We start from the raw sequence: 15,165 nt of genomic DNA on the forward strand, positions 1-15,165 counted from the left end.
GGGGCTTGTTTGTTTGTTTTTTAATTTCCCGTAAAGCTATACGAGGGCTGTCTGCGTTAGCTGTACAGTGTAAGGCTAGAGGGAAGGCAGCTAGCCATCATCACCCACCGCCAACTCTTCGGCTACTCTTTTACCAGCGAATAGTGGAATTGACCGTAACTTTATAACGCTCTCACGGCTGAAAAGGCGAGCATGTTTGGTGCGACACGGATGCGAACCTGCGACCCTCAGATCACGAGTCGCACGCCTTAATCCACCTGCCACTAGTTGGGCTACCCGTATTCTGGACAGAAGTATTGTAAATTCGTGATTAATGAAAGGTTATCTCAGGACATGAAAGTTGTTTCCTTTATTTATAATTGAAAAACAACAACAACCAAAACACCCATAAAAACAGCAAAACACAATGTGCAACCGTAAATTTGCATGTCTCTCCTCTTGGACCCAACAAACCTTTATGCCAATTTGATGAAGATCCATCAAAAGGGGCAAAATAGTGGTTAAAAAAGAACGCAAAAAGAAAAATTGAAAATTTGTATTCCCCATGAACTTAATGAACTTCCATACCAATTTCGGTGACGATCCATCCACACTCTACGAAGAAGTATTCACATGAACATACAATAAACAGTACTATTATGTTTTTATAGATGGTGCCAGTGCATTGGATCAGTATGTGACATGTTGAGACATCATATCTGCACCGTGCAAATGGGGAAAAAATAAAGTTCTCCGTGACAGGAAACGGAGGCGAAGCAGGAAAATCTTGAAACCTATTGTAAATCTAAATGCACACAGGATAAACATTTCGCATAATTGGGATTGCACATCGCGTAATAAAAACGTTTTTCCAGTATCACATAAGCAAGAGTTCGCTTGTACAAGGATGTAAGAGATATTTTCACGTAGATGGTTTCCTCAACGGCGAGAAATTTCATCGCTTTTTTATTTTCTTCGAGATTACATAACATATAAATGGTTTTTGAAGTCCACGGAATGACTGTTAAATTTTCTATTGGTGCCGTTTATGATCATTGTGGTATCCATATATTGGCAGGTGGGGTATTTCTTTCTGTGACGGCAAGCTGTAGAGCACTCACTGGGGTTTGCTTCTGGATGATACTGTATATCAAAGTGTTTTTGGTATTGTTCTCGTGTCTGGAGTAAACGACAATTCCATATACGAGTACAATTTGGAAGTTGTGGATCATCAGTGAAGATATCGGAGTTTTGTTTGTTGATCCGAGCAGTTTTGGTAGTATTACTATATTAAGTAAAAATAAGCAGTATTTGGGTATTTCTCTAGGGTGTATTTTCGGGTAACAAAAGTGGCACACTAGGTGGTTTCCCTATTAAAGGCTTAGGATAGAAGTAATTGAAAAAGAAATATCAAATTTCTTTAGATTTTGACTCGTAATAACTTTGTTCACTGTAAAGTATACATAGTCTTAAGAATTGAGAATAATGAAGAGTTTGAAATATATGACGTACATGGGAAGAATCGTACTGAAGGTATTTATAGGCTTCTAATGAACTTATTTATAGATAAATGACATTTTTAAATGGAAAAGTGAATGTCTAAGAAGTGTAAATTCGTTAAGGAAACTATTTATGTGAAGTGTGGGAAAGAACATGAAAACAACTTTAAAAAAACATAAAGTTACTTAATGGTAAATTAGCCTCACCCAAAATGTTATCAGTATAGCAGCTGTAAATGGTTGAAAGTGTTCGTTGACAGATGAGAAAAAACTCGAGTTTCTATTTAGCCAACAAATAACGAAACATAAGGACTCATTTTGGTGCCTGTAGCGACACCTTACATTTGATGGTAACACTCACCATTATAACGATTACCTGTTAAGTGTTAATACAAATTAGGTAAGACGTAAAAAGGTGTGATTTAGATGTTCGAGGAAATGTCTAAGGTTCGTAGTTTTATCGTGAAAGGTCAATGTATAAAGACTTTTCCATAGTAAACACTATTTTAATACCAAAAAACTGAGAAAGCATTGAAAATTTGTGGTACATGTGTTGTGTTATAAGGTAAAAAGGAAGAGGTAAAACACTCACCAAGGAAAGACAAAATAATTTCTGTGGTGTAGTTATAAACAAAAACGAGTGGGAAGACATTTTTGGTGGACTTTCAAGATGGGAAATTTCATTAGCAGCATACACCAATATAGTCAACTAAGATATAACAAAAGAAAACATTGTAACTAAAATAAAACTACAATGAAAAAGGAATACATAAATAATAATTTACAACAAAAAGTAATATATTTAAAAATTACTACATAATCATGATGAATAATTTTGTGATAAATTCATTACTCAAAATAAGAATAAACCATTATGTTTCCTGGTAAAAATTAAACGGTTATAATTATAAACAAACTAATGTTCATAAGACAAAAGTTTCTAAAATAATTTATTCCGAAACCGAAAGTTTTAGTACGTTGTACGAATCCTGCTGAAGAAAAACTATGGAAATCCTTGGATACTGAAGGTGACAAAAGTTATGTGAACTTTACAAAAAAAATCAAAACTGTCGAAATTCAATATAATGATTTTTGTTCACTTAATCATATTTAGGGTCGGGTATGGCCAAATAATTACTGTACCAGAACTGAAAATCTGAGGGCTCTTGGCTTGTATTCACTGCTGCAAAGATACAATCTGTACTCCATGGATGTGTTATAAGATTGACAGTCAAATCCTGTTATTCTGTCAGTCAAAATTAGTCTAAAGCTCGTTGTGAGTACTAGTCTGTCAGTTAAAAATTAAGGCAATAAAAGAAACCGAATACCCGAGCGCTTTCTGTTTAGTTTTAACGAACGAAAGTTAATTTCCTGAAAAAGCTCGAATTATTGGGTTTCTTTAATGATCTACCTCCCCCTCCCTCCAATCCTGCATGTCCCACCAAAGATGCTCACCATTTCAGCCGTGGGGGCGTTAATATTATAGCTTTGCGCGAAATTCAAAACGAATAATTGCTTGTTTTTTAATTTCGCGCAAAGTTAGACGAGAGGTATTTGCGCTAGTCGTCCATAATTCAGCAATGTAAAACTAGAGGGAGGGCAGCTAGTCTTCACCACCCACCGCCAACTCTTGAGCTACTCTTTTACCAACGAATAGTGGGATTGATCGAAAATATATAACGTCCCTACGGCTGAAAGGGCGAGTATGTTTGGTGTGACGAGGATTCGAACCTGCGACCTTCAGATTACGAGTCGAGCACCTTAACCACCTGGCCATGCCGGGCTCCAGAAACAAATAAACAAACAGATGAGAAATAGCTATTCGCAGATTACCCGTATGTATTGGTTCGTGCGAAAATTCTAATCAAACAGAAAAATTTCGTACCTTATCAATTTTTTAATGGTACTTATCATACCTTCCATCAGACCTTTTTTTATTATTGTTGTTGCCATGTCCCTTAAACCATTCAACACAATTGCGGTTTATTATTTAGAATGTATGAAGCTGATAAAAAGAAATGTTGTCAATGCTAATGTGATGACATAAACTGTATCTTTTCGTAACAATATATTGGTCAAAATCCACTCTTGTTATCAATGATTTGCTTTTAGTTTATTGTAGGCCTATCTACGCACACGGTTCAGTCCGTTAAATTACTGTTCTGCGCATCACGCGGTTGTTAAGTTTCAGACTGGGATCTCCACCGTTTAACTGCGCTAGAAATATAAAACAAACACTGGAGTGTTTTATATGGAACAAATGTTTAAGTTTATCAAAAAACGAAATTTGCTTGAAAGGTCTGCATCGTCTGTAACCTATGCAGGTACTCGGTAAGTAAACAGTTTGTTTTTTTTAATGAGGCCTGTGTTCAGTGTCATGTGTGTTTAGTTATTCAAGGACGTCTTTCATACGAAATGTATAATCATTTGTGTTAGTAGTTGCCTTTCAACATGATGTCGCCCATGACAACAATACTCTCCACTAAGGCAGTGTAGTTCCTGTGGCTCTTTAGTCCAAACAACGCACTAGCCAGTTACTTCCTTTCCGGATAGAGTTGATTCCGTGGTTGACTAAATCAGGGACAGCCACTTTCTCTGTTTTCCCGGACACTGGGTCACTAAAAACTTCCTCTAATGTCACGTGCACTCAACTATATGCCATGATCATGAAAAGATTTTAAAATTTAGATTCGCCGTTTTTGCTGAAAATGTATAAACACTAGGTTGTTGTTTGTTATTAGGCACAAAGCTACATAAAGGGCTATCTGTGCTTTGCCCTTCACGAGTATCAAAACCCGCTTTCTAGCATTACAAGTCCGCAGACGTGCCACTGTACCGCTGGGGGGAATAAACAGTAGGAAACTTGGAAATGAAACTTTTCTTTCTAACCTGACAAACATAAAATAAAAACTCTACAATGACAGATATTTAAAAAAAAAAAAATCAAAATTAATATTTTTTTAAAAGTCGCTGTTCACATACATGAACATTTTAGCTGAAATTATAGAAGGCAAATAAACAACTGAAATTAAAAAAATATTCTTTATAAACATTTAATATCAGTAATACATAAGATACATCTTACTGTATTCTTTTGATCTGTGTTGTTTAAGCTATTGTTGGATTTTATTGCAAAGTCGAAGCGTAGAGATTGCAAAAAAAAAAAAAAAAGAGAACGAAAACAAATATCAGGCATACTATAATTTTGTTGTCATTCATGTTCCATACGTCGCCTCAAGGAATTACTAATAGTGGAGGTCCAGCATGCCAGATGGTTAAGGCACTCGACTCATAATCTGAGGGTTGCGGGTTCGAATCCCCGTCACATTAAACATACTTGCCCTTCAGCCGTGGGTGCGTTACAATGTTACATTGCTAAATTAGGGACGGCTAGTGAAGATAGCCCTCGTGTAACTTTGCACGAAATTCAAAAACAAACAAACAACTACTAATAGTGGTTTTATCAAGATATTTTGGGATATTTGTACACTGACGCAATAAATGGACATAACCGTACATGACGAACAGTGGGGACATCAAAACCGTGAAGGATTCATATCATTTTCCTCGTTAATCTTCAGTTTCGGCCAAACTTCAACGCATATTTAAGACTGTAACTTTTGTTAATTCTACAGCTGCTAATTCTACAGGGTGTTCGGAAAGTCACTGTGCACTTATATATTTATTACCAGACATGTTTCAATATAGAATACAGGAGGTAAATATGAATCACAATTATATACAATGTTGAAAGTGAACCCCGTTGGCATCAATACAGGCCTGGATTCTTCTTATTTTATTTCTAAACACCGCTATCAGTTGCTGGCTTGAAATAGACGGAATAAAATATGATTACAAAACTGCACAGTGACTTTCCGAACACCCTGTATTACAAAACTGGTGGTAAGACGACCAGCCTTTAAAACTTTCACGTTAGGCATGCCAAAGTGATAGAGGTAGAACAATACAATGTGTACAGATTATAATCTTATCTTGTTCTATGAATGCACATATTTTCACGTTCATTTTAACGTATTTTAACTAGAACACGACTTCTGTCATCGTCTTCTTAATTTAAATTCAAATATTCGGTTTTTGACAATAGGTTTCTTTTTATCGCTGCATATTCAAAGGTACACAGCTTCTATCGACTGGTTTGCAATAGTTTATTTATATTAAAAAATGAATTTGCTCCCAATAAAAACAAGTATACCTGTAGAAAGCGCTAAGTTTTTATCGTTTTCCTTTTTAATGTGAATTGCCAAGTTATTTTATCCGATGATCAGTTACGTATGCAGAATGTTTAAAAGGATGGTTCTAATCTGTGAGGTCAAAACCAAATAAAAATTGTGAGAAGTACAAGCAGCATGTAAAACACATTAATACTACTGAGATCTGGGAGCATGATTTCTCAAAAGAGGAGGAGTCGTAAAAGTCAAAATGCATTTATCAAAATAGAACAGTTCAATTGTTGTCTGCTTATTACGATTATAATGGAGGGGCGTAAGGGGGCCGTCAGAATTGGTGGCGCCGTGAACCTTAAGTATAGTAATTGATATAAAACACTTAAAAGTATAGACAAAGTGTGGGATCACCTAGCCTAGAGCCAAGTACATAATATGTACTACGAGATTCGATTAAATTTAACTTAAATCACTTCTAAATTAAACTGTTTTCTGTTATATCGTCAACTTTTTTAATCAACAGAGATTCTAAATTAACAAATGGCAAATATATTTACAGTTTTATTGTCTATACATTTCATTTTATACTTTCTGTACATAGATTAACAACAATATTAAATTATACTTATGTTGCTAACTGACATGACGTAAAAGTCATTGTTGGAACGTATTTTCCGAAACGCACTGGCTTTCTTGTATATTAGTTATTAATATAACTGATTTTCACCACTAATTATTCTAACAATACGCCACGAATCTAAAGGAATTTTTGTACCTTTTGTTTTTCAAGCTTGATTTAAAAAGACAAACAAAAACTTCGATTAGCTCTGAAATGTGGGGTATACTATGGGGTGGGGTGGTAGTACTTGCCCCATATATACGGCTATACGGCTAGTAGTAAATAGTTTTGAGTATTAAAAAACATGTTACTTTGTATTTAAAATTGCTCGAAATTATATTAAGGTACTCTGAAAGACGTAAAGCTTGCCAAGTAAAAATACACTTTATTTCGTATATTCGAATAAAGTTACTCAAAAGCTATCCGCGATAGTTGTCCATATAAAAATGACGGTCAAGTCCCATTTTCGTGATGGGTACTGTCAGCTAGTTGCCTTCGTCCCTAGACTATCTCTTCCAAAATGGAGACAACTAGCAAAATAGTTAGTGTAAATCTGGGCAAAAGCTGTAATTGTTATCACTGTATACTTGTTTGACAATTACGTCAACGACTTTATAAACGCATTTATCAACCGTAGTAAATAAACAATATATGTGTATTATTATGGATTTATATATTTATTATACTCAATGGCCACTCTATTAGGTACACCTGCTTTTGAATGCAAATAGCCAAACAGTGAATCGTGTGGCTGCAACTTAACATATAAAACATGCAAGAGGTTCAGTTGCTGTTCAACCAAACATTAGAATGGGGAAGATGTGTGATTTAAGTGACTTTGACCGTGGAATGATTGTTGCTGCTAGACGTGGTGGTTCCAGCATCTCAGAAACTGCTTACCTCCTGGGATTTTCAAGCGCTACCTTCTCTAGACTTTACAGAGAATGGTGCGAAAAAAACACACACAAAAGAAAAACATCCAGTGAGCGGCGCTTCTTTGGGTGAAAATATTTTGTTAATGAGAAAGGTCAGAGGAGAATGGTCATACTCGTTCAAGCTGACAGGAAGACCACAACTACTCAAATAACCACCCTTTAGAACAGTGGTGTGCAGAAGGGCATCTCTGAACCCACAAAGTGTCGAACCTTGAAGCGGATTGGCTACAGCAGCGGAAGACCACGCCTGTCAGCTAAAAACAGGAAGATGAGGTTACAGTGGGCACAGGATCACCAAAACTGGATGATTGAAGATTGGGAAAATGTCGCCTGGTCTGACGAATCTCGATTTCTGCTGCGATATGAAGATGTTAGGGTCAGAATTTAGCGTAAACAGCGTGAATCCATGGATTTATCCTGCTTTGTGTTAATTATACAGGCTGATGGTGGTGATGTAATGATGTGGGGAATGTTTTCTTAGCACACATTAGGCCCCTTAATACCATTTGAGCATTATTTGAATGTCGCAGTGTGCCTGAGCATTGTTGCTGACCATGTGCATCTCTTTATAGCCACAGTCTAACCGTTTTCCAATAGCAACTTCCAGCAGGATAATGCGCTATGCCACAAAGCACGCATCATCTCAAACTGGTTCTACAAACATGGCATTGACTTCAGTGTACTCCTATGGCCCGCATAATCTTCAGATCTCAATCCAATAGAGCATCTTTGGAATGAGGTGAAATGGGAGGTTCGCAGCATGAATGTGTGGTCGACAAATCTGCAGGAACTGAGTGATGCTGTCGAGTCAGCATGGTTCAAAATCTCTAAGGAATTTTTCCACTACCTTGTTGAATTGATGCCGCGAAGAATTCAGGCGGTTTTGGAGTCAAAAGGGGATTCTACCCGGTACTAGATACTTGTACCTAATACAGTGGTCACTGAGTGTATATTATTTAGGAAAACATTATTGGTCTTGCTCAAAACTTTTATGTAAATTTTTTTTTCAACATTTAAGCAATCCAGAATATTTTATTAATTTATTTGTTTTTCTCAGCTGATGCTCTAATAAACATTTTTAACTGCTTCGTGTTTGTGTATTACTAACCACTCTAGTGCCTACTATGTAGGGATGGGCTGAGAAATAATGACTGCCTGATTCAAATATCGATTGCAATATGGTGCTTACAAAAGCTACCAAAATTACATTGTAACTATTTGAGTAGCAACGTGCCATTATTGAGCGTTTCAAAGTTTCTGAGCTCCCAATATCACTGAAAATTTTTGCTAAACTGGAGAAATAGCTGGAGAGGAAAAGTGGAAAATTTCCTCTCTTTTTTGTGAAAAGAAAAAAGAAAGATAAACAAACAGCTTTAGTACGACAGAAAAGCATTTTAAGAGCACTTGGGAACAGGCTATCATGTTACTAAGCGCAGTATGTAAGGATAGGCCGAGAAAATAATAGCCAATACATTCAATCTATTACTCTATGATGTTTACAAATAGCTGCTAAAGTTGAGTTGTAGCCTTATTTGAGCACCTAATTACCATTTATCGAGTGTTTCACGGCATGTATAACAGCAAGATGTTATTAACAATATATATATTACTATTAAATTATAAATATAAAACAAATATTCATTTATCAACCTACTGCAAAGAAGTTGTTTTTAAAAGGCGGGAAAACGAGTTATGAAACAATTCTGCAGAGATTTTTCTATGGTTTTGTGTATTAATCCCTACCTTGTTTCTGTACTTTTTGGTATTGCCATCCCAACATCATACTTAATTTTTGCAGATTTTATCACTTGAATTTAACCTGTTGACTGCCAAGTATTTCAGCTACTTCAATACAACTCTAATGTTTCTTCATTTTGCAACTTTTATCGTGACGCCATTTTGGATCGAAAGTGAAACAATTTGTAAGTAGGTCAAATGCATTATGGTGCTGACATCTAGCATTGAAGTTAATTATTATTGATAACGAATTAACTCGTCCGTGGCACTATGATACCGATCAGCTTGGACGAGTCATCTTGTCGTCTACGGCACTAAACAGGTTAATGTGCCAACGGTTTTGTGGACATAACGATTGTGATTGTGAAACTCGTTCTTTTATTTTGTAGCACTATATTACATTATTCAAAATCCAGTAATAACTATTTACTTAGGTTACATTTCCTCTTAGTACTGTTACCTTATCTTTAGTTCTTGTAAACCTGATAAAGCTGATAATTTTTAAACAATATGGCAAGGCATGTCTTAGCAATTGAAGAATCAGTTTCTTATCGTAGGTATTTTGGGCTCGTAGCATTCCAAAACTGTTCGGAGTGCACGTGCTTGTTGACAGATTTCTTTCATGGTTCAGGGGCATAGTACCATGGGATGGGGTGAAAATTAATAGTTTAGAATGTCCATTATAATATGATATCTTTTAAATAAACACTTCTTGACTTTTGCGTAAATCACCTAATTTTTTTTGCACAGAAGAAAATCTCTACTTTTTTTTTAAAGATCACCCATCACGGAATAGTGCTGGATACGCTAATATAAATTCCAATGTTCTGAGTTGCGTAGTTTTTAGAATTTTTGAAAGTTCGCAAATAATCATTTGGTAAACCTAAAATTACAGTATATAAAATATAGAGATGGTCCGAGTACATTTTTATAGCTATAACACGGAACTATAATTATAAAATAATGTTAGTCGTCCCTTAAGCTTATACAAATCAGACATTCGATGATTAATGATGTAATCCGAAATGTAAACGATTGGTCACATAGAATTCTGGCAAATTTTGTTTAAGTATCAAAATTCAAACCTTTCACTCATAACAAAGTCGGTTATAAATTAAAAAAACTAAGATACAATTGAATAGAGTTACTAGATTTCTGGCCCGGCATAGCCAGGTGATTAAGACACTTGATGCGTAATCTGAAGGTCGGGGGTTCGAATCCCTGTCACACCAAACATGCTCGCCCTTTCAGCCGTGGGAGTGTTATAAAGTTACGATCAATCCCACTATTCATTGGTAAAAGAGTAGCCCAAGAGTTGGCGTTGGGTGGTGATGACTAGCTGCCTTCCCTCTAGTTTGACAATGTTAGATTAGGTACAGCTAACACAGACAGCCCTCGTATAGCTTTTTCTTAACGTTTATCATTTAATCTCAATTAAATGCCTTATGGTTATACTTCTGTTAACTTGGAAAACATCAATAATTTTGCAGCCATGTTTAAAAATAGAATTGTTTTAATTTCAGTTATGATCTTCTTCCTTTCGTATATTACTAAAGCTGAATTGGTTGATTGTGTTTTAGGTATCAATGCCTTGTGAAAGACAAACGTCTGAGTAATGCGCTTACAGAATATATTTCTGTTAGTTTCGAAATGTATTAGTAAACTTGGAATTGCAATTTCAGCGATCTTTAACCATTTTAAAAACTAAGAGTTCTACTGGTAACCTTGCTTGGATTTTCTTTACTACAGCTAACCTTTATTCATCTTTTATCAATAACTACAAGTAATTTTCATCTGTTTCTTGAAATTCGGTTGTAATTAAGTTATTTTCGAGAAGTGTAAAACTTGAGAAATGTGCCTTGTTTAATTTGTATAAATGTAGATCTTTGTTAATAACTTTGTACTTCGCTTACAAATGTTCTTCGCTTTGGTGAATATTACAAACAAAAATACAAACTTATCTTCCCATAGCATTGGGTTACTGGTTATATTTGATTATGATTTATTTTATTTGTTTATCCTACATGATCTAAAATCATATCGGCTGTTCTATTTGGACGTAAATGGTGTTCCAATAACATAAATCAACTGTTCTTATGGGTAAGTCGATTGTTTACGATACGTGTATGATTTTTGTTGATAGATTTAAGATTTCCAACTTAATTTTTCTTTTCAAGCACAGAAAAATTGATATAAGTAAATATAAAGTACAAGTAATCCAATACATCAATAATATTTTTTCCCGTTCTGTTTTTTTTTTTTTTAATTATGCGGAGTTTATTTCATGACTTTAAACATAACACACTTCGTACATTTCTAAATAAACTTGTTGTTTTGTATTAAATACTCGAATTCATCTGTTTTTGTTTCATTTTGAATTATCAGTTTCAGGCTTAGATTATTTTTCAGCTAGTACTACTATTCACTAACAATTAATCTCCTTTGTAGTCTTATCTGTGAAACGACTGCCTCTGTACATGTAATCACTGTTGTGGTAATTGAGAAATACCAAATATAATGAAAAATTATCTCGTTTTGTGAGAACATGTCGCCTCCCGCTAGTGCAGCGGTATGTCATTTACAACGCTAAAATCAGGGGTTAGATTCCCATCGGTGGGCTCATCAGATAGCTCGATGTGGCTTTGCTATAAGAAAACACATACACAAGAACATGTCAGCGTCACTGTATGATTAACATACAGTTTGATTAAAGTTTCTTCGTTGGAGTTAAATCGTTTTATTTCAATACTTTGAGCATATTATTGAAGCAAATATTATATAATTTTGAATCGGGCAGATGTTTTTAAAGTTTCTCCATAATCTCAGTGCGTTGTGTGTCACTTTGTAAGGATTTAAATATTACGCTCAAAGGAAAAGAACTTTACAGAGCCGATAGCCCTCGAGTAGCTTTGCACGAAATTCAAAAACAAACAATCAACAATAGATTTAATATTACGTCAAGAAGCACCATTTCTTAAGCTCAATACGAGGGGAGGAGACATTGAAGGACCAGGGGAAGATAGTCTCTCGAATGATTGTGAATCTTTAGTAATGTTAAAATTAAAACATCAGTCGATTTTAAGTATATTTCTTTTGATTATTCCCTGTAGTATTTAGCAAATTATATATCTGTGTTCTTCCCTTTACCCTGCTTTTCACTAAGACAAGTATATTATTTCTTATTAATGAAATCTAATACAGTTTGTTAGATCAGTAGCAGAAATATTAAAAATCCACATTCTACGCATAAAGTGCACACAAAATGAGCACGAAGGCGAAAATTACCATTAGTACTTGTTTACGTTTGCGTTGGTAAAAGTCGAATTTTCCTAACAATTTTAATTATTTCCTTACCTCAACTGAAGAATTATTTAACGTTCAATTTACTTCATACAATCAGGCCTGTATGCTAAACATTTGAAATGAGGATGGGGGTCTAATTTCTGAAATCAAAAACCAACATCTATTGTGCAAGAGTTTGTTTGAATTTCGCACAAAGCTACTCGAGGGCTATCTGTGCTAGCCGTCCCTAATTTTGCGGTGTAAGACCAGAGGGAAGGCAGCTAGTCATCACCACCTACCGCCAACTCTTGGGCTACTCTTTTACAAACGAATAGTGGGATTGACCGTCACATTATAACGCCCCCACGACTGAAAAGGCGAGCATGTTTGGTGCGACGGGGATTCGAACCTGTTACCCTCAAATTGCGAGTCACACGCCTTAACTCACCTGGCCATGCCGGACCCTGTTGTTGGTCCAAGTTTTACATCACCTTTGTTCTATAATTGTTTAGAGAAAATGACCTCATATTTAGCTTAAATTGTTTATGCAATTTGTTCTCTAGCCCCAAAGATAAGAAGACTACACCATCACCACCTGTGAGAAACGAAAGCGTTAAACTACCAAGACGCAACGGAAGCATTGCTTATAATATCACACCAGTGGTAACTTCCATTCATGGAGGGGATGACAGTGCCATTGACGAACTTTTGGAGGGGCGAATGGACCTTGATGTTGTGCTGCCGGATAAAAAAGAAGTGCGCATGACAGTGGAAAGGAGGTAAGAATATCGCTATCATTGAGGTCATTTAAGTTTCTTTCGTTTGTTAGTTTGTAGTTAATCGCAAAGATACACAATGGGCCACCTGTGTGATATGCCTGTCACAGGTATCGAAACCCAATTTCTAGTGTTGTAAGTCCGTAGACTTGTTGTTTAAACACATTTACTTAAAGCAGTATATACCATTCACATGGTGTTATCTAGGTTTTAGCTATTACATCGGAGAAACAGCTTCATAAGAAGTTTTTTTTATATGAAAATATATTGAAATGAGTCCAAAGACAAATTCTGAGAGTGTTGTTTAACAGTACCATTGTAAATAATTTACATATTATAAAAATAAAGAAATACAAAATAAGTGTCTTATGTGCCTGATAACTTCTACAAATGTGACGAAACGTTCCTGAAAATTGGTCCAGACTTTAATGGTATGTGAAGAACTAGTCTGAACTAACGAAAACTGAAAATGAATTCAAAATAAATGGTGGAATTTTTTGACACTGAAATGGTATTTGCTTTCTTAAGTTCTAAAGAGTCGCAGAATTATCTTGACTTGTCAATGTTTTGAAACTGACTTTGTTCATTTGTTTACATGTAGATAGAAACTGATGTAGAAATACACGAACGTACCCGATTCCTTATTGAGCAGTTGAATTCTGGATGTGGCTGTAACAGGTTAAGATAAATAATAATAAAAAAAAAATAGTGTCTTCTGCTAAAGTTAATTGTAACTTTAGAATTCAATAATTTACATATGCAAACTATGTTTTTATTAAAATTAATATGCGTTTTTAAAACGTATTAGTAACAACTAACAGAGGAAGATGCGATAAGACGACCACCTTTGTTGTTGTTGTTTTGAATTAAGCACAAAGCTACACAATGGGCTATCTGTGCTCTGCCCACCACTGGTATTTAAACCCGGATTTTATCGTTGTAAGTCCGCAGACATACCGCTGAGCCACTGGGGGGGTGTACGACCGCCTTTACTTTGAATGTAGTTTTTACCAGTTATGATGGATGTCATGCAAATTCAAAAGGGTGTGAAAGATATAAAGCCTCTTAAGACGGAGCAAAATGGGTTCCATATAACTGGAGCTTAAGTTGCATTCGACAACTGCGTTTATATCGCCGCTTAATTAAATGCTTACTTCCAGTACAAACCGGGATGTTGGTGAGAAAGTTAAGCATTATCTAGAGTAATGGAATTAAATATCGTGGGTAAAAGTGTGTGGCAGTGACGTACACTGAAGCCAGAGGTTATGGCGAAAATACGGGTCATTGGTATGAAGTAAGACAGTCTCGCGAGAAGGAAGAGCTTCCCATCCACTCTCGGGGTATTCTGTAGAAGAGCTTCCTAAGTGTTTGAAATCATCGAATTGAAATTCTCAAAAGTTTGTACTTTATAACCATAAACAGTACGAAGTGCTCATCCTAGATAAAAGTTGTTCAAAAACAAACAAAAAATCTCGCCAATGTACTCATGCACTGATGTGATTACTAGTTGCATATAATTCACATAAATGATATACAAGGAGAGCCATTTCATTGTCTTCTCCCACTTTTCCCTATGTACATTGAAATCAACATCTTTCTTTTCTCACCTGGCCCGGCATGGCCAAGCGTGTTAAGATGTGCGACTCGTAATCTGAGGGTCGCGGGTTCGCATCCCCGTCGCGCCAAACATGTTTGCCCTTTGAGCCTTGGGGCTTTATAATGTGACGGTCAATCCCACTATTCGTTGGTAAAAGAGTAGCCCAAGAGTTGGCGGTGGGTGGTGATGACTAGCTGCCTTCCCTCTAGTCTTACACTACTAAATTAGGGACGGCTAGCACAGATAGCCCTCGAGTAGCTTTGTTCAAAATTCAAAAAACAAACAAACAATCTTTTCTCACCAAATTCTCTCAATCGCTTTGAAAAACTTATATCCATAAATAATGGACTACACACCGACACTCTTAGTGCAAGCGACTTACAGACGCCTCACACTAGTGAGATAAAAACACTATTTAAATTTAAAATATATTTATATACATTGAGTAATAATAACTTTAGTCTTTCTAGCTAGCTAGTAGCCTGTTGATAAACTGTATTACTCGGTTGCTTGAGGTGTCACGTTTGGGAAAGACAGCTCCATATTTGTAGACTTCT

General features: G+C 35.8%; 1 protein-coding gene across 8 annotated transcripts in view; it reads left to right on the forward strand.

Moving 5' to 3' along the window:
• The window catches only part of LOC143246384 (uncharacterized), a 69,202-nt gene that overhangs the window by 41,308 nt on the left and 12,729 nt on the right, over positions 1 to 15,165 (forward strand). For 2 of the 8 annotated variants that reach the window (XM_076492991.1, XM_076492988.1), the window contains exon 2: positions 12,799 to 13,014. In XM_076492991.1, the coding sequence (XP_076349106.1) occupies positions 12,799 to 13,014 (216 nt within the window). Of the gene's footprint in view, positions 1 to 3,531; positions 3,810 to 9,014; positions 9,139 to 9,199; positions 11,054 to 12,798; positions 13,015 to 15,165 lie in introns of those variants that run through there. The other 6 variants (XM_076492989.1, XM_076492990.1, XM_076492992.1 and 3 more) reach the window with 6 other exon arrangements.

This window comes from Tachypleus tridentatus, chromosome 3, assembly GCF_004210375.1.
Source record: "Tachypleus tridentatus isolate NWPU-2018 chromosome 3, ASM421037v1, whole genome shotgun sequence".
In the NCBI taxonomy this organism is placed as follows: domain Eukaryota; kingdom Metazoa; phylum Arthropoda; class Merostomata; order Xiphosura; family Limulidae; genus Tachypleus; species Tachypleus tridentatus.